This window comes from Lycium ferocissimum, chromosome 4 (genome assembly GCF_029784015.1).
Source record: "Lycium ferocissimum isolate CSIRO_LF1 chromosome 4, AGI_CSIRO_Lferr_CH_V1, whole genome shotgun sequence".
NCBI lineage: Eukaryota > Viridiplantae > Streptophyta > Magnoliopsida > Solanales > Solanaceae > Lycium > Lycium ferocissimum.
The window spans coordinates 25,061,111-25,086,383 of NC_081345.1; the positions used below are offsets into that span (position 1 = coordinate 25,061,111).

General features: G+C 34.0%; 2 protein-coding genes and 1 long non-coding RNA gene across 5 annotated transcripts; all 3 read left to right on the forward strand.

Moving 5' to 3' along the window:
- The first annotated feature begins 10,359 nt into the window (after positions 1-10,359).
- Positions 10,360-17,025, forward strand: LOC132051935 (uncharacterized). Of its 2 annotated transcripts, none has more exons than XM_059443212.1 (4): positions 10,360-10,627; positions 11,895-12,005; positions 16,327-16,548; positions 16,635-17,025. In XM_059443212.1, the coding sequence occupies exons 1-3, from the start codon at positions 10,511-10,513 to the stop codon at positions 16,534-16,536; spliced, it is 438 nt and encodes a 145-aa protein (XP_059299195.1). In that variant the 5' UTR covers positions 10,360-10,510; the 3' UTR covers positions 16,537-16,548; positions 16,635-17,025. The 2 variants fall into 2 exon arrangements, with proteins under 2 accessions (XP_059299195.1, XP_059299194.1); XM_059443211.1 differs by having other exon boundaries at positions 10,361-10,627; positions 16,648-17,025.
- On the forward strand, positions 12,213-14,348 carry LOC132051936 (uncharacterized). The gene is made up of 2 exons (XR_009413918.1): positions 12,213-13,970; positions 14,019-14,348. It is a non-coding gene; the product is annotated as an uncharacterized LOC132051936 (long non-coding RNA).
- A 1,414-nt stretch (positions 17,026-18,439) lies between the features above and the next one.
- Positions 18,440-25,030, forward strand: LOC132051937 (GATA transcription factor 26). Of its 2 annotated transcripts, none has more exons than XM_059443214.1 (8): positions 18,440-18,906; positions 21,224-21,583; positions 22,056-22,485; positions 22,812-22,884; positions 23,251-23,354; positions 23,560-23,746; positions 23,834-23,954; positions 24,418-25,030. In XM_059443214.1, the coding sequence occupies exons 1-8, from the start codon at positions 18,867-18,869 to the stop codon at positions 24,711-24,713; spliced, it is 1,611 nt and encodes a 536-aa protein (XP_059299197.1). In that variant the 5' UTR covers positions 18,440-18,866; the 3' UTR covers positions 24,714-25,030. The 2 variants fall into 2 exon arrangements, with proteins under 2 accessions (XP_059299197.1, XP_059299196.1); XM_059443213.1 differs by lacking the exon at positions 18,440-18,906 and adding an exon at positions 18,985-20,367.
- Positions 25,031-25,273: the final 243 nt, after the last annotated feature.

Consider the following 25,273-nt stretch of genomic DNA (forward strand, 5'->3'; position numbering starts at 1 on the left):
AACCACTTCTTAATCTTCCTTCTGGTTATAATTGATGGAATCGACGCCTTGATAGCTGGAAGAGAAAATATGAGAGAGAAGGAAGAATGGGTTAATATAAGAGGTGGGTCGGGGCGGGTAAAATAGGGAAAAGGGTCTTTTCCCTTATGCGAAAATTAATATGATAAATCTTGAACGACGATAAATAATAAATTAAAAAAATCAAAAGAGAATAACGTAAGGAACGATTATCAATTTATAGAAATCCAAATATAGTAAAAATGTATCAGTTGATCTATCAAATTGGTTGCAATTTGATTTGGACCACTTCGAGTCTATCTTTAATTTTGCTTTGATACCATTTATTGCGATCGAAAATAACATCTCCTTATTATGGTTTCATTTAGATTCCGGGTCGACCATAGGGTGAAGTCCATAAAGCATGGACTTTAGGCCACCACCTTTTGGGGGCCCCATTTTCTACATAAACAGTTCACAGCTTTTGTAAAAAAAAAAAAAGTACTATTATATTGTTTCATTGAAAAGGAAATAAAACTTTTTAGACCTTGATTCGACAAAAACAAGGCTCTAAATTTAGCATTTTCTAACATATGGATGTGCAAGATGTGACAAGGTAATTTTTATTTTCTCTTTTACCTTTTTCAATTAAGATTGTGGAAGTTCCTTTCTTCTCTTTCCAAGGCAAACTTCACCGTTACTCTTGTCTTTGTGGGTCTTGGAAACAAACAACTAACAAGAGAAAAGTGTGGCAAAAAATTATTGATCCACTTACTAGAATATTAAGCAGTGTTGGAATATTAAGCAGTGTTGGAAGTATATGAAGCAACAAATAATTATCTTCTAATCAAGTTATTAAATCAGGTTCTATTATTTCAATTCTTTAGCAGTAGTATTTTTTTCATCTAAAATTTAGTTTTCTTGATATTTATGTTATTTAGCATATGTTTTTCTTTTATTATTTATTGAGATTTTAATATGTCTATTAGAAAATGTGAATCTGATTATTCAAAACTTAGAGAGAGAGAGAGAGAGAGAGAGAGAGAGAGAGAAGACTTGACTTGAATCTTTCATACAATCCCAAAAAGGAGCTCTTGATAAATTTGTAACAAAATGTTCTTTAGATGAACAAGTCACTAACCTAGTTGAATTAGATGACAATACCATTCAAGAAGAGGAGGAGGGAACTAGTGAGAAACCTAACATAAATCCTCAAGAAAATCAAGAACTTAATAAGCCAAATAATTGTATTCCTAAAGACATATGTGATCCTAGCTAGTCAATGGACTAATATTGATACAAAGTTGAGGGATCTATTAGTAGAAAAGGAACCAATTAGAATTATTGAAAAAAAAATCAATTGATAAATTATCAAGACATTTTTCAAATACTCATTATTTTAAGAAATTAGCAAATGGGGAAATACATGAAAGAAAATGGTTAGTTTATTCTAAAGACTTGGATAAAGTATTTTGTTTTTGTTGTAAACTATTTAATACAAATTCTAGTATAGTAACACTAAACTAGCAAGTGAAGGTAGTGGAGATTGGAGAAACCTTAGTGCTAAGCTTAAAGCTCATGAAATATCAAACGAGCATATTATCAATATGGGTGCATGGATTGATTTAGAAATGAGATTGTACAAAAATAAAATGATTGATAAAGATGTTCAAGATCAAATCAATAGAGGTAGAGAGCATTGGAAAAATGCATTGTCAAGAATTATTGTCGTGATAAAAACTCTTGGGAAAAATAATTTGGCATGGAGGGGGAGAAATGAAAAAATATATCAAGAAAACAACGAAATTGTTTTAAGTCTAATTGAAATGATTACAGAATTTGATCCAATTATGCAAGAGCATATCCGACGAATTAAACATGATGAAATTCATAATCATTACCTAGGACAAAACATACAAAATGAATTGATAAATTTGTTGGCAAGTGAAATTAAGAATAAAATTATTACAAAAATTATAGAAACAAAATATTTTTAAATCATGCTTGATTGCACGTCAGATACTAGTGATCAAGAACAAATGACTTTTATTGTGTGGAGTGTGGACATTTCAGCTACTCTAATAAAGATTACTGAATACTTTTAGAATTTTTAAAAGTGGATGATACAAGTGGAAAATGTCTTTTTGAAGTTATTGTAGATGAGATAAAAAAAAATATTTGACTTGATATTGATAATTTAAGAGGACAAGGATATGCTAATAGATCTAATATGAAGGGGAAACACCAAGGTGTTCAGAAAAGACTTCTAAATATAAATCGCAGATCATTTTATACTCCATGCGGTTGTCGTAGTCTAAATTTAGTACTCTGTGACATGGCTAATTCTTGCACAAAAGCTATATCATTTTTTGGAGTGGCACAACGTATATATACAATATTTTCTTCTTTCACTATAAGGTGGAAAGTCTTAAAAGATAGTTTGCCCATCCAAACTCTAAAATCACTATCACAAACACGATGTGAAAGTCGTATTGAAAGTATTAAAGCCATAAGGTTTCGAACTCCACAAATAAGAGATGCTTTACTAAAATTAGTAGAAATTAGTGAGGATGCAAAAACTAAAATTGAAGCTAATTGTTTAGCAACATATGAACTTGAAAATTTTGAGTTTTTATTGAGTATGACTATTTGATATGATATATTGTTTGCAGTTAATACAGTTAGCAAATCTTTACAATCAAAAGATATGCATATTGATGTTGCCATAGTTCAACTAAGAGGTTTGATTTTTTTTAATTTTTTTTTTAAAAAAAAATATAGGGAGGAAGGATTTATAACTGCTATGATTTTTTTCTAAAGAAATTGCATCTGAGATGAATATAGAACCTGAATTTCGTAGTAAATGTGTAATATATAGAAAGAAACAATTTGATGAAAATGTTGATAATGAAATCACAAAATCTTTTGAAGAATCTTTTAGAGTTGATTACTTCTTATACATGGTAGACCAAGCCATTTTTTCACTTCGAAATAGATTTGAACAATTCGAAGCCTATGAAAATTCTGAATTAAAAGTGCTAAGGGAGATAGTACAAGTAGACAGTGGCGGAGCCACATAGAGCTAAGGGTATTCATCCGAACTCCCTCGGCGAAAAAAAATATTATTTTTACAAGGCTAAAATTATTTGTTATGTATATATAGTAGATGTTAAACCCCATTAGGCTTCTTCGTATGTTTACTTTTTTATATTTTGAACCCCCTCGGCGGAAATCCTGGCTCCGCCACTGCAAGTAGATGGTAATACTCTAATCGATATACTCAATCAGATAAAAAGACTTGATTCTTTTCCAAATGCCTATATTGCTTGTAGAATAATGTTAACAGTTTTTCAAAACTAAAATTAATAAAATCTTACTTAAGATCAATAATGTCTCAAGAGAGATTGAGTGAATTAGGTATACTATCAATTGAAAAAGAATTATTCGAAGAAAATGATTGTAAGACGATTATTCATAACTTTGCATCTCAAAAAGCTAGAAAAATTAATTTTAAATAAAACCTATATATATAGAACATTGTTTCTCGAAAATAATAATTGAGGCCTCTAATTGAAGTTCCGCTTTAGGCCACCGATAGTATTGAGCCACCCCTATTTAGATTAAGCTAGAGAACAAATTACAAATGCATATAGAAGAACACGAAACATTATATAACCTTTTCAGCTATAAGTATGATGTTCAAACTAATCAAATCTCGGTTTCTTTTGAACTTAATAAATTCCTACATCCTACAAACTCTGACCTTTACCATCCAATCATCCCTATTAGTAGCTAACTTTAAAAGAAGAAATTAGGTCATATTCTATAATAAGTGAAGAATGGAAAAATAACATATGAGTTTAAGGAGGACGTCGTAAAATTGCTGAAAGATAAAGTCTGAAACAGACGTATTTGCAAGGTTGAAATAGAAACTTGTTATATACATGATTTTTGCTAAAATTTTTATGTGTTGACAACAATTTATTGAAACGTACAACCCTTTATAAAAGACATAAGAACATATGTTACATAGCACGAAAAGAGACACGCGTTATCTTGTCTACTATTCTTTTATCAAGACAGACAAATGAATAAATCGATTAGGATCAATATGTGGCTATGCAAAATATTTAAAATAAGATTAAAAGCATTATGAATCTATATATAATATAAAGTTAGGCATAGACTAGGTGATGTGGCATGCCTCTTTGATCAAAAATCCTATTTATCCTTTTTCTCAAATTTTTTCGATTTTTCTTCTTATTTTTTTCCTATTTATCCTATTTTAAAAAGTATAAGAATTGCCTGCATTAAGTTTACTCAATTAATGTACAGAGAATTCAAACAAATGAAAAAGAAAAGACGTGAGTTTCAAGCCATTATTATCCACTAACGATAATAGTTACACTGGCTATTAATCAACACTAACCGTTGGTAATTAAAGAGCAGAATTTTAATTTATTTTAGTTATTTCTTACATATTATAAATAGCTTATAATCTCCTCACCATTCTACTAAACTTCATTCCCTTCTCCCTTTCAGATTCTTCAAATATCCCCGTTATATATTTTTTTCAGCTATTATTTACATGCTCACATCAAACATAAGTAGTTATGTCTCTTAATTTTCGATTATATATATATATATATATATATATATATATATATGGTAAACTTTTATACTTTATTCTTTTTAATATCTTGATTTTTCTAATATATATATACTCTAATACTCAACTTGTACCAAAGTTTTTTCAATCTCTTTTATCTACTTTATTCTTTTTATTTTATCCTTGATTTTTCTAATATATATTTCCTCCACGCACCTTAAACGGACGAACACAACATCACCAACTTGTACCAAAAGTTTACAAATTGTACACGCAATGAATGCTTGTACCATAATATATAACTCCGTGCACTTTTACTTGCACTTTTTTTAATCCCACGTCGAATATATCTCATGTATACATGGATACAACTTCAATTTAATTCTCCGACATCTATTTATTTCCTCCACGCACTTTTACTTGTTCACTTTTGACTTTTCACGTTATAGACTAACACGGCATCACCAACTTGTACCAAAAGCTTTACAAACTGTACACGCAATGAATGCTTGTACCATAATATTTCCTCCGTGCACTTTTACTTGTTCACTTTTGACTTTTCACGTTCTTGTTGAATATTTATTCTCTTCTCATGTATACATGGATGCACTTCAATTTTAATTCTCCGACATATATTTATTTCCTCCATGCACTTTTACTTATTCACTTTTGACTTTTCACGTTATAGACTAACACAGCATCACCAACTTGTAGCAAAAGCTTTTATAAACCGTACACGCAATTAATGCTTGTACCATAATATTTCCTCCGCACTTTTACTTGTTCACTTTTGACTTTTCACGTTCTTGTTGAATATTTATTCTTTTCATGTATACATGGATGCACTTCAATTTTAATTCTCCGACATATATTTATTTCCTCCATGCACTTTTACTTATTCACTTTTGACTTTTCACGTTATAGACTAACACAGCATCACCAACTTGTACCAAAAGCTTTACAAACTGTCCACGCAATGAATGCTTGTACCATAGGCTATATAACTTGTACACTTTACCCAACTATTTTTTTATCCCACATGGATATATGTCATAGTACTTAATATTTATTCCCTTCTCATGTATCACTTCAATTTTAATTCTCCGACACATTTATTTCTTCTGTGCACTTTTACTTGTTCACTTTTAACTTTTCACATTCTTGCTGAATATTTATTCTCTTTCTACGTATAGACGTATGTACTCAATTTTTTAATTCTCCTACACAAATTTATTCTTCCGTGCACTTTTACTTGTTCACTTTTGACTTTTCACGTTCTTTAAGAATTAATAAATCCCACGTGAATATATGTCATAGTACTGAATATTTATTCTCTTCTCATGTGTACACGTATGCACTTCAATTTTAATTCTCCGACATATATTTATTTCCTCGTGCACTTTTACTTGTTCACTTTTAACTTTTCACGTTCTTGCTGAATATTTATTCTCTTCTCATGTATACATGGATGCACTTCAATTTTAATTCTCCGACACATATTTATGTCCTCGGTGCACTTTTACTTATTCACTTTTAGCTTTTCACGTTATTTAAGAATTAATAAATGAAGATTACTTGGCCATATTACTTGACTTTTCATGTTCTTTAAGAATTAATAAATGAAGTACTCCCTTCGTCCCATATTACTTGGCCACATTACTATACTTGACTTTTCACGTTCTTTAAGAATTAATAAAAATGAAGTACTCCCTTCGTCCCATATTACTTGGCCACATTACTAAAAATAAGAAATATGTCTATTTTTCTATTCTATATTTTTCTTCTTCTTTTCTTCTTATATATAAATGCCCAAGGTGGACGAGTACAACGACAATAAGTTGTACAAAAAGCAACTGGAATTGTACTCTAACCAGGGATTAACATGTTTACATTTCAGAAGTTGAACATTAATTCTACCTCTTGTGTGTCCACAGGTCCGCAGTGTGTTAATTGTCCTTTCATTTCCTTCATTTGGCATGTACTCCCTTTGTCTCAATTTAAGTGTCTACGTTTGACTAGACATGGAGTTTAAGAAATAAAGATAGACTGTCAAGTCTTGTTTTTCTAAATTAAAAATGTGTATAATATCATAAAACATCCTTTGAATCTTGTGATTATAAATTTTACATGCAGGATATTTGAATTGTCAACTTACTAAATATAAAAAGAGACGGACATAACCAAAATAAGGCAATTCTTTTTTATTTTTATTTTTTAACAACAAACGCCCAAGTAGACAAACACAGTAACAACAAGTTGTAGAAAAAGCAACTGAAATTATACTCTAAGCCAGGACTAACATGTGTACATTTCAGAAGTTTAACATTAATACTACCTCTTATGTGTTTACTTTTTAATTCCCCACGTGTCCATAGTGTCTTAATTGTCCTTTTATTTCTTTCATTTGGCATATACTCCCTCTGTCTCACAGACTTTAAGAAATAAAGATAGACTATCTTGTGGTTCTAAATTAAAAATGTGCATTATGTAATAAAATATCCTTTAAAAATTGTGATTATAAACTTGACATGTAGGATATTTGAATTGTCAACTTACTAAATATAAAAAGAGGTAGACATAACCAAAATAAGACAAATGTTAACAACAATTAAGAAATTAAGGGGAAAAATAAGACGAAAAGAAAAAAAATATGGAGACTCACTAAGGAGAATCGCAGTATCCTTTGCAAAATATACAAATCATAAAGACTAAGTAAATTGAGTAACCAAATTAATCATCTTGGGCCCCGTGCATCGCAGACGGCATAATTTGCTAGTTTAATGTATATATATGTTACCATCATCTTATAATAGGCTCATGAATATGGAGCTGTAAGATATGAAGAGGTAAGTCAAGATTTTTTTTTTTTATCACTATCATTGTTATTTTCATTTTTGTAAGATTTTATTTTAGTTTTTATGGTTTAAGTTCCTTTTTTTTTTTTTTGTGTGTGTGTTGTTAATAAAGAGGAATCTACATCTATATTTACATATTTTTATCTACATAATTGCGGGCAAGGGGGAAATAACCGATAAACCGATACTGTTCGATTATCAATTTAGAATATTTATGAATAGATAATTAATAAGCCTCGATAATATTTAAAACCGAACGATCGATAAGCACCCTATAGGTGGCACCTCGCTTCAACTAGGTATGCATTTATCTTTTTTTTTTTTCTAAATTTTTTGGCCTTTTTCTATACGAACAAAGTTGTTTTCCTTGCTCATAGTTTCTCACCTCTATTTATCTTCCCCCCCCCCCCCCCCCACACACACACACCCATATTGTGTGCCTTATTTTTTTGCCTTAAAATTTTGCAGAAAAGTAAAGATAGTTTTATTATTTCATCATTAACATTATTAATCACTTTCCCAAAAACCCTCTCTATTCCTTCTTAATATATCATACTAGAATTAAGACACTTAATATCAATCATGGAGATTTATTTTCTTTTATTTGACATTAGTTATTTAGTCTTTTTTTATTTGACACTTATTAGTTGTTGATTTTTCTTTTACGATCGTGCAAAGCGCGGACTAGTTTACTAGTTTAAAATAATTTAAAAATATGTTCTTTACTTTTCAAGATGCAGCAACATGAATGCTGAAAATATGGTTGAAAATTTATCTTCACATGTAGTAGCACTTGGGTCAAATTTATAAATAAAAGTTTTATTATCGTCAAATTGGTTGCAGCTTGACCTGAACCACATCGAACCTATCTGCAACCTACCACTTGATAGGATAAAAATAACATCTTATTATTATAAAGTGGTAGAGTTGTCTCATTTAGATTAAGATAGAGAAGAATTACAAATGCATATAAAAAGAATAAAATACACGTATTACCTTTTCATCTATATGTATCATATCCAAACTAATCAACTCTCAGTTTCTTTGCAAATTAATAAATTCCACTTCCTATAAACTTTGATCCTTACCATCCAATCATTCATATTAGTATATAGTTTTGAAAGAATAGAATAGACCATATTCGGTAATAATTTAAGAATGAGAGAATAACATGTGAGTTTAAGGAGGATGGCAGAAATTGCTGAAAGATGATGTCTAAAACGGACGTATTTGCAAGGCCGAAATGGAAGCTTGTTATATACATTGCTTTGGTTCAATTTTGTAAATGTTGCCAACAATTTATTGAAAAGGTATAATTCTTTATAAAAGACACAAGAACAATTTTTACATAACATGAAACAAAGACAAACATTATAACGTTTATCATTCCGTTATCAAGACATATAAATGAATGAATGATTAGGATCAATATGAGAGAGACTAGTGCAAAATGATTAAAATAAGATTAAAAATATTATAAATTAAAATAATGAAAATATTTTATTTACTTTTGAAGCCGTAGAAGTATCAATGTTGAAAAAATGGTTAAAAATTTGTTTTTACATGTAGCAGCACTTAAGTCAAACTTCATAAATAAAAAAGTTCATCATTGTCAAATTGATTGTAGCTTGACCTGAACCATCTCGAGCCTATCTGCAACCTTGCTTTGATATCATTTGCTGGGATAAAAATAATACCTCCTTATTATAAAGTGGCAGAGCTGTTTCATTTAGATTAAACTCTTGTTTGGATGGTTGTTTCCCGTCGTTCATTGTTGGATTATTTTCGATGAAACTATGTTTGTTTCATTGTTCTTAAAAATATGTTGTAATGTTGTAAACACGCTGTAATTCCGTGATTATATAACCATGAAAAAGTCTAATTTTTGTAATCACAGATTTGATAATTTTTGAGTGGTTACGTATTTCATCTTCCCATTAAACCCTCATCCCCACCCACCACCTACTTATTTTTTAAAGTTTCTATTTTATCCTTTACTTTAGTTTTATTAATATATATAAACTAGTTTGTAATTAATGATCAAATATATCTTAATAAACTTACAAGTTATTATACAGTACTCGCTCCTGTTAAAAAGATGTCCACTTAGCCATTAGCACACCCCTTAAAAGAATATTAACTTCTAGGCAAAAATAGGTAATTTAACTAGAATGACCAATAGGTATTGAGATTTGGTCACTTAATAGTTAATGAGGGCAAATATGAAAAAGTAAGGTTAATTCTTTCTTGATTTGGTAAGTGAACATTCTTTTTGAACAAAAAATAAAAGCTCCTTTTGAACCGGAGGGAGTACTATACAGTTAGACCAAACAATAAAAATATTACTCAGTCACAAAAAACGTTACGGTCCATTCAAATACTATATTTATTAATACAGTACAATATAATACATAAGGTAGAGAATTACTTAATACTCCTCGGATCAAAAAGAGTGTCCACCTAGCTTTTTTTTTTTTCCTAGTCATAACCAGGTAAATTATCAAATCAAGAAATAATTAACCTTATTTTTTCAAATTTACCCCTATTAAGTGCTATGTGATCAAATCCAATACTGCAACACCTATTGAATTAAAAGTAGTTTAGTCAAATACCTCTTTTTATCTGGGAGTTAATATTTTTTTAAGAGGGTGCAAATTGCTAAGTGAATACTCTTTTTATCCGAAGTGAGAACTACTCCCTCCGTTTCAATTTATGTGAACTCATTTAATTAGATACAGAATTTAAGAAAGAATTTTTTTTTTTAAACTTGTGGTGTCAAATGAGTCACATATAAAAGGAGGTCATTCTTTTGACACAGCCTAATAAGAAAATACGTTCACACAAATTGAAACGGAGTCAGTACTACTTTAGTAGAGTAATAAGTTACCAAAAGAAAGAAAAAAAGTGTGAATTTTGACCAAACACGGCGGAGCAACTTGTTCAGCTTTAGCGACGATGAATCCCATTCTTCAAAGGTGAAAAAAGAAATCAGCTAATAATTTCACATTTGCAGAGATATTTAAAAGTGAAAGTTGATCACCTAACTAAGATGAAGAAACTTGTAGAATTTGGGAGGAAAGCAATGTTCTATATTAGGGTTCTTTCTGGGTACGAAGAGCGTAGAATCCGATCTTATCGTTTACAAATGCAACAGCGTCTCCAACAGGTCATTTTTATCAATTTCAATCTGCTAAATCTGATTCTATAGTTATCCTTATATTCAGATCATTAGATCTTATATAACATCCCTATTCATAACAAAACCTAAATAAAAGACAACTCTTTAATTGAAAAAAAAAAGAAAATAAAAGTTATATGAAGGCATTTGGCTGTGCACGGAGTTTAAGAATAAAACGGAGACTTCTGAACTTTTGAAACTTGTGGTATACATCTCATTAAGAGTAAAATGGGACGTTTAAAGTTAATTTGTTACTAAATATAGAAAGTCAAAGTGTCACATAAATTGGGACGGAGGGAGTATCTTTTTGTTGGCTGACTGCTTATTGTTCTGGCATATGATCGTGTTGAATGGTTTTTGTTTATTTCGTGATGCCAAAATAAGGATGTGATCTTGTCTGTAGTAATAAGGTGTCAACGCGGACTAGCTCGGATTGATGTGATACATCCAGCTCAAATTGCCAATGGTGGTGCCATGGTACCCTTTTTGATTCATTTCTGCGTCGTGCTTAGATTTGTGTATAGCGCATCGATTTGTATTCATATGCAAATTGAATGTTTAGCATCTATAATGCTAGTAAACATACTTTCGACTGCTGGGTCATAGACGTTGAGACACAATGTGTTATAGCATTCTGGATAGTAAAAAGTTTATGCAAATATCTGTTAGGTTTGGTTATAGCTTCACAAGCTTCGTTTTCTGTTAATCATCTAGGTTCTTTTGATTGGGGGTCTTCCAAATTCTGTGTGAAAGCAATTTTCTAGAGAGACGATCTGCTGGTTATTGACATGTAAAAATATTGAATTATCCGTTTGATAGAAACTCGAGCCCAAGATCTACATTATCAAAAACAAAAAACATGTAAAAAATTAAATTCAGGATTTGATGGCAACTTAAAGTAAATATAATCCGCCTCCCCAGCAAACACATGCAAACACAAAGAACAAAATTTAAGAGTGCTGTAGATGCCTGTAGCTATAAACTGGTTTGCCCCTTGAATGATACGTTGGGTTTGGGTTCTCTTCGCCAAGTGCCAACACGCTCTCCTTCTCCCTATTAGTATAAAAAAACTGTGCTTGTGCCTGTGGCTTGCAACTTAGATGATTTCTAGGGTATACAATTAGTAAGGGGAGACCATGAAGAAAGTTAACAGGCAGTACTTTAAGAGTTTTAGTGAGTAGATCTTTCGTTAGTGCTTTTTTTCGGTTCTACACTCTTATTCTTTTATCTCTCTTCGTGTGTCATGTCTGAACAGGCAGAGGAGAAGAAGGTAGCCATAAGGAAGATGCCTGAACAAATGATTTTGTCAGAAGTTAGGCGCATGGTGGAAGAGATGCAAGCTTTGAATAAGAAGCTAGAGGACACTGTGAGTTCACAATTTTCCTGAATTTTACGTTGTTGTTTATTTGCTTGTGCTGAAGACTTGCGTTTATATTCCTGTTTACTTCAGAAACATGCTGATGGACTATTAGCTTGGTAGCTCTGATTATAGTTCTTTAATAATGTTCTGCTCTCCTGGACACTGTTGTGTATAATTTGCAAAAGAGGTTGTGTTAGGGGTTGTGTTAGGGGTTGTGTTAGGTCCTTGAAGTCTTGAAGAAGATGTCGGATCTATTCCACAATACTATAAAAGGGTATTCCAAATGAGCACTGGGCCTAATTTCTTGAATTCATGCTTACTGTACCTTAACATGCATTTCTTATTAGAGCGTTTTAGGAAAACAAGCTTAATATCTCTTGAAAACTAGCTTGAGCAGAAGTCTTAGCATTTCGCAGCTGATATCTTACTTCTGTATTCATAAATCACCCTCAGATATCTCATCGAAAGGCTTTAAGACCTTGTTTCTGTGTGTGATCCAAATTGAAACTAGTCATGATAATAGATACTTAGACTTGGGAGTTGGCACTGTCTTTTGTCATAGGTCCTTAGAAAATAAGGACATTTTGAGCAGGAAACAGGACTCTGAAAGGTGATAAAAAAGTACTTTTTGAAAATTAGAATTTGGTATAACAATTAGAAACTTATTGAGCAAAAAGAATTGAGTGGAAAAACTATTGTAAAAATTGAAAGAACCTTCGCACTGAAGGGTGTGGCCTAGTGGTCACTAAAGTAGGATGAAGACCATGGAATATCAAGGTTCAAATCCCAGCAAAGACAAAACAGGATAGGTGGTATTTTTCCATCTGCCTAAGCCTTGGTGGACATAGTTTTTGGTACCTGAACTGGTGGAAGGTAGCAGGTACCTGATGAAATAAGTCAAGATGGGGACAAGCTGGCCCGGATACCTCCATTATCACAAAAAGGGCAAGTAAAATGTGAAAGAATCTTGCGTAATATATTATGTTACACTGCTTCCACGTCTTTTAGTCTCCAGTCTAGCCAACTTCCAACAAATGAATCCCTTTGTCAAAGTTTCCAGGTCCCAAAGTATCACTTCTTTCTCTCCTCTGTCCTCTCCAAACCCTTCTTCATGTAGTGCTTCTCTATGCGAACTCTCTCTAGAACTTGTTTCAACCCAGCCTTCTCACGACTATTTTCCTTTTTCTTATCTTTCACTCCTCCAGATGTTATTCTTTTCAGAGAGTCTAGATTCCTTGCCTCCCTTTTCTTCTGGAACAGACAGAGTCAACTTGAATGAATTTCACAAAATAGAAAGGTTCTACTTTCAGAGCACAAATCGGGGTTCAAAACATTATTTTCTAGGGCCACAGAATTCCATATTTAATGCTGGACTTATACGTCCAGCTCTAGGAGAGCGTAGAAGAAAGTGGAATGCAATTGAATAAGCCAACTGGCTGATGAACTAACCAGCTTTTACTTAGCTTAAGCTTAGTTGGGCTTACTTTCGTCAGGTGTGAACTGAGACTAACCTGTGGCTTTTGGCCACATTTAAAGTTTTTACCTAGCTGCTTAGAACTCTTGAGTCTAGAGAGAATCAACCATTCCTCATCTGCACATCATATAACCTGACTTATCCCCCCCACCCCACCACCAGTGTTTTGGACGGCGCGCGGCGACAAAAGGCGACAAGGGCCTGCCTCGCCTTAAGGCGAGGCGCGCGGCGAGGTGCTCGCCTTTTTGAAGTGCGGCGCCAATAAATACCAAAAAGTTAAAATATTTAATTGCATATGTAAAGAATCAAAATCTCACTAGCAATAACATATTAGCAAATATTTCAATTCAAAAATTAAAAGTAGATAGTAGATACTAAAAGTCTAGAACTTGAATGAGTCAACAAAAGTTTATAACAAAAGTTAAACAATTATTGAACAGAAAAAACAGGAGCAAAACAGCCACTGCCTCACTGGTGCTGTTGAGAAAAAAAAAATGGTGCTGTTGAGAAAAAAAAAAAAAAAAAAAAAAGAGGAAAACACAGAGGAGAAAAAAACAGAGGGGAAAAAAACAGAGGAGAAAAAACAGAAAAAGAAGAAGAGAATAGAAGAAGGAAAAAAAAAATGCAGAGGTGGCCGGAAATAGAGCAGTCGTCGCTGGAAAAAAAGACGAAGAACAGAAGAAGAAGCAGAAGTCGAAAATAGAGGAGGAAGAAAGAAGAAGAACCGAAGAAAAAGAAGAAGGAGAAAGACACGTACCTGAAAACCTTGAAGGAGAAGAGAGGAGGAGGCAAAAAAAACCCTAGCTGCTGTTTTTCTTTTGAAAATAAGTTTCATTTAAGCCCTCCACTTCTTTTAATTGCTTTTTTTTTTTTTTTTTTTTAAAAGGACTGTCGCCTCGCCACAACTGGCGCCTCACCTCGGTGCCATTAGCGCCTTTGGCGCGCCTTTTGAAGGTGAGCTCGCCACAGCCATAAAAGGCAGTAGAGCCTCGCCTCGCCACGCCTCTTGCCTTTGGCGAGATGGCGCTCGCCTTTCACAACACTGCCCCCCACCCCAAACACACACACACATAAAAAAAAAAAAGGAGGACAAATGCAGATTACCTAGATATTGATCTTGCATCTTCAAACCTTAGATTTTGCTGCGATGGATGGGTGGGCACACTAGGAGAGATATGATTAAGAATGAAGATATCCGGGACAAGGTGAGAGTGACCTCGGTGGAGGATAAGATGCGGGAAGAGAGGCTGAGATGGTTTGGGCATGTGAAGAGGAGAGACACTGATGCCCAGTGCGGAGGTGTGAGAGGTTGGCTATGGACGGTTTCAGGAGAGGTAGAGGTAGGCCTAGGAAGTATTGGGGAGAGGTGATTAGACAAGACATGGCGCAGTTCTAGCTTATCGAGGACATGACCTTAGATAGGAGGTTATGGAGGACTCATATTATGGTAGAAGGCTAATAGGTAGTCCCGCTTATCCTTTTGTACTAGTAGTCGCAGTTTTGCTCTATCTTTTCTTGTCCTTTGATTTTTGCTACTCTATGTTGTTTCTTGTACTTGGATTATCTTATTTATCTGTGGTAGCTACTGCTCCTTTTTCCAGACCGCTTTATCATGGTTTTTTTGCTTTCATTATTTTCATTTTCATACTGCTTTGAATTGCTTGTCCTTATTTGACCTTTCTTCTATGCTTTCTCTTGTGTCGAGGGTCTTTCGGAAACAGCCTCTCTACCTTCCAAGGTAGGGGTAAGGTCTGCGTACACTTTACCCTCCCCAGACCCCACATAGTGGGATTTTACTGGATATGTTGTTGTTGTAATGACTAATGACTGAAACTACTGATTTAAAATGAAACCTTTGCACGCATATCATGGTTGAATGAATTGTTCATTTTGAATAGATTGAATTTGAGAAATTGCTGGTATTTGGCACTCCTTTCAAGCCAAGCATCTTGAACCAAGTTAATCGATGTTCTTGATAGGTTTAAGCTGCTTTTTACTCAATTGCACTGCTAAACCTTCAAGCCCTTCCTCATTGAGTTCTTGCTTATACTATTTGGTTGTCTCTGGTGCATTCTCTGCGCTTGGACTTTACCACGTGCTGCTTCATCAATGTCACCCTGATCTTTAACTTGCTACTCCCGTGACTTTCTGTGGTTTATATGACCTTAAATTTGATGATTTACATATATTGATTTTCCATTGTACCCAACAGTTCTTGTTTACTCAGTGTTTCTCTCCATATATTTTTTTATAAGCTGGCTTTACATCATTTTATCATCTGCTGCTTCGTTCATCTATTGTATTGTGACATCAAGTTATTAGGAACTTAATACATAGTACGGTTGGCTTCACTGTCCCCTCTATTACTTTACTGATGTCATGTGCCACTCCCCTCTATTTCTCATTTTCCATTGTTTTGATTTGCTTGTCCGTATCTGACTCTTTTCCCTGTTTTCCTTGTTTTCTTTTGAGCCGAGGGTTTTTTGGAAACAGCCTCCCTACCTTCCAAGGTGGGGGTAAGGTCTGCGTACACTTTACCCTCCCCAGACCCCACATTGTGGGATTCAACTGGGTATGATGTTAATGTTGTTGATGTGCCACTCCCGATAGTGGCGGAGCTAGGAATTTGGTGAAGGCTGTGCAAATTTGCTTCTCACTTGTGCTAAGGGTGTGCAAAATTAAATATATACTCGTAGAAGCTAACATTTAACCTATGTACACCACGTAATTTTCCGACGAAGGGCGTGCACTTGACCACCCTTCGCCGAAGGTGGCTCCGCCCATGACTTATGATGCTTTGGCTGATCTTCTGGCTTGGACTCATTGCTTGAAAAAATGGGTGAATGCTTTCAGGAGGCTGCTATTGATGACTATTTCAAGCCAATAAACATGGAAGCAGAAGCAATAGTGAAAATGCAGCTTGAAGGGGAGGAGAATAGAACAAAGGAGATGATGAATATCCTGCAGAAACAAGCTTTTCTTGAGAAACATCAGGCGGAGAAACTAATAAGCGCAGAAAATGTGGTCACGAACAAACATGGCCAAGATAAAGCATCTACATAGATTCCACCAGAAGTAAGATGATTTTGTAGAGCATAAAATTGTTCTTGATATTTCTTTATAATTTTTTTTTGATGTTAAAACTATAAGAATTCATATAGTTTTGCTTCTTAGATATGTCATTGTTTTGGCGATCTGAATGAAAAAAAGGGATCTGCCTGGCTGCCCCTTCCGGAGCATCTGATAAATTTGGAACGAGTAGAGGCCGGAATCTACTGTTTATTTCAATCACACATGCTAGTCATGTTTTCTGTTGTAAATTATACATTGTTTCGATGGGATTTTTTGGTTCCCAACATAAAGGTGTTAGTTTTTTTTTTCTGTAATCACATTCAGCTTCAGCTTTGTAACTGATTAATTTTGTTACTGAAAACAGAAGACACTTTTTTAAAATTAACACAAGAGGGACAAACTTGTCCATATGTCGATTGTAATATAATTATGTCACGAATGATCTTTCTTGGTATTGCAGTCAAATTCATTTGGAATTTACTCATTTCTCATATATGCAAAAATGAATTGTTGCTTATCTGCTGTAAACTTGACTGCAATAATTTTTCTTCTTTCTTGAGATATGTCACATACATTTCCTATTCTATGCCTCATAATACTCAAAGCTTTTTCAATGAATGTGAAAGTTGACGTCAATCTCACACCTTATTATCAAAGGATAAATTAGAGTTCAAACTAGAGCAAATTTGTATAATCTTTGAAACTATAAAGAGATATGTAGTACAACTTGAAACCTCAAAGGGAAGTATATGCAATTCTTCCAAGTTAACCTATACCAACAAGATACTTGCAAATTAAGGACTTTTATCCTCAACTTTACTATGTTCACAACACTACTCTCGAGTGTATGATATGAGACATAAATGGTGACAACCACCACTTTATTGAAGACCTAGTTAAAATGAGAACCTAGTCAGTGCATGCCATGAGTGGGACCCTTAATTTATAATCTCTTAGTAGGAGATCCAATAACTAAAGCACAGATTGCACTAAATCAAGATCCTTCAAGGAAGAAGACCTACTCCAGATAAATTAAACTAATCAACATCGTGTCATCACAAGGCATATACGAATATAAATATTTTTGCTTATCCCTATACCTAAGAAATCAAAATAGGCACAAGGATAAAAAGGAAGGTTGATAAAAAGGTTCAAACAAACTCTCTTTGTTTCTTCTTCCTCTTTTGCTCTCTCCTTGCCATTACTTTTCTATTCCTTTTAATTTCTTATACTACTAATGTATTTTTTAACCATAAAAAATAAACTTAAAAATATTCATAATCTTGATCCTTACTTTAAGATAAATTCTTAGCAAGAGCAATACAAAAACTAGGAAAAGTACTTTTTTTGTGGAGTTTGCAGGGTGGTTGGGGGTTGCAAAAATGTTCCACATGTTTGTGGTTATTATCGGGAATAACCTATAGTCAACAAGGACATTAGCAATAATATTCTTCAAGCTTATAAAGTTTATTTATATATTTAAAGATTAAATAAAAATAAAAAATAAAAAATAAAACCGTTTCTATTTCCAATAAAAACAAAGAGAGATTTGAACATTTCAAGAAGATTTAACACCCAAAGAAAGAAAACAAAACATATTACTCCCTCCCTCACATATTACTTGTCCACTTTTCTTTTTACTCGCCCTTTAAGAAATCATTAATAAAAGTGCATTTTTACTATATTGCTCTTTTCTTTCTCTAATAAATTACACTCTAATTAATATTAATTACTTTAAAAAATAATTAATGTTAGGGATAAAATAGGAAAAATTAATTAATTCTATCTTAATTTTATAGATGAATAAGTATTTTAAGACATATATTTTTAATAACGTGATCAACTAATATGGGACGGAGGAGTACTACTATTACTTCATTTACAAAAAAACAAGAACCCCATTTCTGTTCACATTTCACCTTCCTTTTCCCTAAATATTCATAAAATTCCTTCAATTTCCAGTGGTCTTTTTTCTTCTTCATTGGATTGTACAAATTCTCAGCTGAAAAAAATCCCATCTTTAATCCCTTTATTACTTGTTCATAACTTTAGTTATTTTCAGTGGGTTTTTTGTACTTTTTATATACAGACTGTTCTTGGTCTTCTTGTTTTTTTATTTTTTTATGTTTCCTGTAGAACTTTTTTTTGGGTCCATTGCAGAGAAACTTAGATACCCAGTAACATATATACTACCAAATATAAGTGACTGAAAAGAATAATTGAACAGATATTTATTTTATAAGTATTGAAAATAAAAAGCTTTCTACCTTGAAATATTAATTTTTTTTTCTGGAATTAAGGGATAAAAAGAAATTGCACAGATGGGAAAGCAAGGACCTTGTTATCATTGTGGTGTTACAAGTGAGTTCTTGGTTCTTCAATGTATTTTATTTTTCCAAATCTTCAAGAAAAAAATAGTCTTTTTAGCTCATAGAATTGTTCTTTGTTTTTCTTCTGTTGAAATACTCTTGTTTGATTAGTTTAATTGTTCAATTATTGAACTGTATACTCATATGTTGGTTGCTTCTAAGGGAAGAGATCACTGACCAATAAAAAATTGATGTTTGATGAGTGATTATGTTGTTATTTATTTCATAATCTGTTATGAGTTATATTTTGCTTGTACATTCACTTAATTCTTTAGATTTGCTTACTGGTTTTGAGGTGGAATATGTTTCTGAAAGGATTTCTTTTTATTCCCAACTTTCCTTTTGTGGAAAATATATTTGCTCAAATCTTGCTAAGAGTAACAGCAAGTGGGCAAATATGGAGGTCCATTTGAATCCTTTTTTATTCAATGCAATTAGGGAATGTTTCCAAACTTTCTTCCTGTACTTCTTTTCCTTGTTCCCTTTCTAAATGTAATAATGTACTTCCTTAGGTGTCACGTTTCGTGCCAACTGATTTGCTCTATGACTGGTCTTTTTCAAACTTCATCTTCCTGATCTTTATAATTGAAGGGTGATCATTCGGGGATATATGTGGCTTGGTTGCTACTCATTCATATTTTCATATAAACTTTGGACTCACATGGGTGGTGCAATAGCACATTCTTAATAAGTGGTGTCTGATCAAAGGCTTGTAGTGTTCCCTTGTGTTTTCTTTACGTCACGAAACGAGCTCATTGGTTTCAAGTTGATATAGTAAATTGGTGTTATCCTGCTTGAATTGTCTTTAACATTGAAAACGTGGCCTCATGTTGACAAATGTTTGCATTGACAAACTTATGATATTTTCTTAACAACCAAAATCTATCAATCAACTACTACTTGATAACTAGTTGTAATCGGCTAAGAACATTCTATATCCATTTTCTCTACTCAGATGCAAGACATCACAAAATGTAGTAAATTTGCGTGCTTCATTTGGTGATATCTTCTCGAAATCGTATCTCATCTTTTGCTGCATAACCTACCGCGCTTCGTACTTTCACAGCTCAGATTGTCTAGAAAAGACTTGTTAAGTTTGACTTTCTCTCCAGCGCTAGTGCTACTTAAAGTGCTCAACTATGTAGCATATGCGCTGCAAGATGAGGTAGAAAATTGGTTGGGTTATCTATAGCTGTGTCTTCGGCCTGAGTTTACAGGAAGTTCTTACTGATGTCACATTTTTTTACTAGTAAATATAATGTCTCAAAGCAAATATCTTTAGAAGTCCATGCAATGCCGTGACTTTTGACATTCCAATTCAATCCTGTTTTTCGCTCCTATTTATGGCGTTCTAGTTTGGAAGAGTTGCTGTATAAAAGTTTGGACCTTTGGTTGTTTTGTTGCACCATGAAGAAGAAGTTTCGTAGTTCACTTCTCATGACAACAATTACCAGTTATGTTCCTTCTCCTTTTGTTATTCTCTCTTTCTAAAAGTACACGGAAACAGCTGCTAGTATTACCTTTACAACTGAACCACTTGAAAAAGAAAGCTTTTTTATCATTCCATTAATTTGCACACTAGGTGACTATCATGGCGCATTGCAGTTTCCAGCTATACTGCTCACTGCTTTTCTGAGAAGGATACTCCATGCTCTAGTGTTCAAAGCCCATGAGATGTCAGGCGAATAACATTTCCGTTTTCCTGTTATTGCTTAGATGCTTCCTTTGTTCTTCAACTCCATGATAATTCTTGTTCTCTTGCTCCTCCATGTCCTCTCTTTTGCCAGCTTAACTTTTGCTTCGTAGCTGGACCACGACTGCGCTTATGGATTTTTGCACAGAATACTTTCAGTCTGTCATTTACATCAGAATAGTTCAAGTTTTTGATAGAGTTGATTGCATTCAAAGGAGAGGTTTGCACTGGTGATTGTTCATGGGCTTACAACTTCAGTCCTGAATTAAATTCTCTCACACAAATCCTTCTTTTCTGTTCTATACTTCAAATGCAAGATCCTGTCCATATTGCATGTTAAAGTAAGAATAGAAATAACTCCTATATTGCCTCTTTAATACAAAACGACTTTCTGTCTGAAGTTGCGTATTTAAGAGTATCGTTGCATGGGTTGTCCTAACGTTCTTGTAATGTGTGTGGAATTCCTAGTTTTCAATTCTAAGATGCCATTCTTTCTTCTCTCCTTATCTACGGAGGGACTCTTTGGCCATGATTTCAAGTCATGATCGGGAATCAGGTTGATTTGAAGTTGAAATTTTGATGAGAATACATTCTTAACGTCGACGTATTGCTGCAGGCACCCCACTTTGGCGTAATGGGCCTCCAGAAAAGCCAATATTGTGCAATGCATGTGGATCTCGGTGGAGAACAAAAGGAACCTTGGCAAATTATACTCCTCTGCATGCAAGGCCGGAATCTGATGATCTTGAGGATTATAGGGTATCTAGGGTCAAAAACATGTCTTTTAAGAACAAAGAGGCAAAGGTGCTGAAACGAAAGCAAAATTATGATAATATTGTAGTTCCTGATTATTATAATCAGGGTTTCCTTAAGGGTTTAGATGAAGATACAAGCAATAGGTCAAGTTCTGGTTCCGCCATCTCAAACACTGAGAGCTCTGCACAATTTGGTAGTACTGAAGCAAGTGATTTGACAGGTAATTCATTTATTAATGTATCACTATTCCCAAAGAGCCAACAAACTACAAAAGCTTGATATTGGAACAGAATTATTTGATTCGTCAAACTGTAGATATGTGCCTGTATATCTTTTCTTGTTAGCTACTTGAAAAATTCTTTAGGCTGTCATTTTTGTTTGATGCTTATAGTATCTGTTCTGCATCTTTTGATTCAATTACCAATATTACCCTCGGGTTAATATCTTCTCAAGTGAAAACTTTGTGGTAAATTCGAGACCTTTCTCTTCTTCTCTCAGTCAAATCACAGAAGTTACTTTGAATAGTATCTTCTTTCCCTACCCCATATGATATATATTCTCTCGCCTTTTCTTTTATGTTCTTTGTTTATACTTTATGCTTCTCTTGTGCATTCTAACCTTCAATTTGCAGTTGGAGCACAAAGCTCACTGAATTCTTGCATAATAATACTTCCCCTTACTTCTGCTACCAGGCCCTGCTCAATCCAACAAATGGGAAGCAATGGTGCCTTCAAAGAAGAGAACCTGCATAAGTCGTTCAAAGCAGTCTTCAGTTGAAAAGCTTACTAAAGACCTGTGTACCATCCTACATGAACAACAATCTTCATACTTGTCTGGATCTTCTGAAGACGATTTGCTTTTTGAGAGTGACAGGCCTATGGTCTCTGTTGAGATAGGACATGGAAGTGTGCTTATTCGACATCCGAACTCAATAGGTAGAGAAGAAGAATCAGAAGCCAGCTCCCTGTCTGTTGATAAAAAGCGACATTATGTAAAGGAGGCTTATTCACGATTGTCTACCCCACCTGTAAATATTAGTAGGGGTGTCTATTTATCAAATCTGGGCACTGAGAGAACCAAGAAACCTAATAGTCTGGGAATGGAACAACACCAGATTAAAAGGTGCTTTCTTCATTAATCTTGATAGCTTGCAAAAATATCTTGAGAAATAAAGGTGGTGATGCTGCTGCATGTGTTAAGAAAATGGATATGAGGTTTTAAATGCATGAATATCCTGTTAACGTTAGTTCTGATGTGGCTCCAATCAATATGCATCAGGAAGATACATAAATTGGACCAACACATGCTCTGCACCACATGATATTTCATTACAGTTACTAATTGTGCAGCAAGTTTGTGGTGGCATCGGATGCCATATTCCAAGAGCTAAGAAACCTTTTCTTTGCTTGAAGTATGCTTTCCGTCCTCTGATTTTATTTTAAATGCAGGGATAAGGATCACCTTGAAAAATTGCATATTCTTGGACATCATAATTCACCACTGTGCCATATAGATCTGAAGGTCTGTTGCTGGCTCTTGATTTCATTACGAATAAATTTTTGCTTCATCTAATATAACAGTGGAATACTTCCTACAAGGCCTACTTGTCTGCATCTGGAGTACATTTCCTATTCCACAATATGTTGTTGTGTTCATGGATTTTTCTCGTCTGTAGATATAATATGGCCTTTGGCTTCTGATTATCATTGAATATATTAGAATTCAAAATATATCTTGCATGGATTTGTTTCCTCTCTAAGTCTGAATGAATTTGATTAATTATAAACTTGACTTTGTCTGTGTAGTCAATTGTTAATTATTACCAGTATGGATCCAATCAATATGCAATACTTCAAAACTGATATGATTATGATAAATGTGGTTCAGGATGTACTTAATTATGAAGAGTTCGTGAGGCATTTGTCAAGTGATGAACAGCAGAAACTCCTAAAATATTTAGCTCCTGTTGATTCTTTTGCGCCTCCGAATAGGTTTGTACCAATTACTTTGTATTCATATCTTTTTTTAATTGTCGGAAGTCTTAATAACATATAGCACCACTGAACTACTAATAATAAATTCCTTTTCAGTAAGATGCAAGAATCAAGTTTTCTTCTTCTTTCTCCTCCTCTTCCTCTTCGTCTTCTTCTTCCTCGTCCTCTGATTATTGTGTTTCTATTGTTTCTATACATGCAGTCTTAAAAGCTTGTTCGAGAGCTCTCATTTTGAGGAGAATTTGTCTTCCTTCCAGAAACTTCTCGCAGAAGGTGTTTTTGATAACTCATTATCTGGGTTGAAAATAGAAGACTCCAGGACCTTGAAGAGGTTAATATTGTGCTATTTAACAAAGTCAAAGTGGGTCGAAAAGTATAACCTTCTCAAGGTTAGGTTTTCTGCTTTTTTAATGAACATTCTACTTTTTCTAAACAAAATAGTGCAATTTTACTGAAGCTATTCTTGTTTGTGTTAGGACATAAAATGTAAAAGTAGTACCAGTGGTTCTGAAGTTGCAGAAGTGCACAATGCTATTGGCACAGATCATTCAGTGAATGTGAAAAGGCCATTGGAGGGACACCATCCAAAGTATTCAGGTTGGTCAGTTGCGTCTCTTGTTCAGTTTATGGTTTGTTCAACAATGTTGTGGCATTCAACGAATTCCTCTTGATTGCTGGGACTTGTTATCTGGAGGTTGTTGAAGTGTGATACATCTCATCTAAAAGTTTAAGCTATTAGAGAGAACACATTTTTTTTTACTTAATTATGTTCTCAACACGCCTCACTTGCGGACTTGATTCTTTTTCATGGACCAAGCACCTGTGAGGTCTCTTTTTAATTGGGTGGTGGTGAGGCTCGAACCTACTATCATGTTAAAGTGTGTGAACATCTCTTCTAAAAGCTTAAGCTATTAAAGAGAGCACAGAACACAGTGTTATTTACTTAATTATGTCTAGCTTTTCTCTCTATTTCCTCTAGCCCCATTTTCCATGTGATGTATGTGCTTTGACAATATCATCGTTTCATATGGAAATAATTTTCAAACCATTTCGCTTTCAGGTGCAAAGAAAGCAATGAAGAGCCCCAAGAGGGTGGTGATGAAAAGTAGCTATGAGCAGAAGGAACTTGTAGACAACGATAGCTCTTGCTTCAGTCCAAGAAGCCTATTTCCCTTGCCTTCTAATAGTTCTCCTGCTCGGGATTCTTTCCATTTTGCAAATGACCAGGACGTGCTGCTGGATGTGCCATCCAACAGCTCCTTTGCCCAGGCAGAACTGCTCCTGCCAACATCAAGTTTTGCTGCACAACCAAGCACTAGTAGCAGCTCTGTATATCCACATCTTGTGCGTCCCTAGCGATAATATCACATCTTGCGTCTTCATAGGGCATCTAGAAGCTGCTTCAGCCAAACCAGATGATTGTGTCTGCATGTTCCTCACCGATCATGTGGTAAATTTGCTGAAAGAGTTGGATGGTTTGCCTATAGCTTTTTGCCTTTGAGCTATACTAAACAAAATTTTGGATTCAGCCGATGGATATGGTTGTTCGCCCTTTTCTTTATCTCTTCTGTAAAATTGACAAACATTGTATAATATAGCTGAAAATGCGGAGAAGATCCAGCGCTTGTATGCAGTAACGTTTTTCAACTTAAATTGGGGACACCCTTTCAATCTGTTGGTTTTGTTGATGACAAAGTTGCTCTTTCAAAAGACAATTCAAATTTCAAAGTGGAGGGAACTGAGCTCCTTCCAAGTATGTCAGTAATTGGCATGAAGGGTGACTAGGAGGCTTTTCCCCTAGAGGACCACATAAGGTTTGTTTCTTTCCTTTTAGTTTGGGTAGCAGAAATTGTAATTTGTATGTTGGGGAAAAAAGAAGATTCACTAATAAATAGGCAACATATCTCAATTTACCA

What these genes read in the sequence shown, in the direction of transcription:
- LOC132051935 (XM_059443212.1), top strand. Translation starts at nt 10,511, where the DNA reads ATGAAGAAACTTGTAGAATTTGGGAGGAAAGCAATGTTCTATATTAGG. An exon ending in TGCAACAGCGTCTCCAACAG is followed by an intron (nt 10,628 to 11,894) that starts GTCATTTTTATC and finishes ATGTCTGAACAG; the next exon opens with GCAGAGGAGAAGAAGGTAGC. An exon ending in ATAAGAAGCTAGAGGACACT is followed by an intron (nt 12,006 to 16,326) that starts GTGAGTTCACAA and finishes GAATGCTTTCAG; the next exon opens with GAGGCTGCTATTGATGACTA.
- LOC132051937 (XM_059443213.1), top strand. Translation starts at nt 20,322, where the DNA reads ATGAAGAAGAAGTTTCGTAGTTCACTTCTCATGACAACAATTACCA. An exon ending in AAAAGTATAACCTTCTCAAG is followed by an intron (nt 23,747 to 23,833) that starts GTTAGGTTTTCT and finishes TGTTTGTGTTAG; the next exon opens with GACATAAAATGTAAAAGTAG. An exon ending in ACACCATCCAAAGTATTCAG is followed by an intron (nt 23,955 to 24,417) that starts GTTGGTCAGTTG and finishes TTTCGCTTTCAG; the next exon opens with GTGCAAAGAAAGCAATGAAG.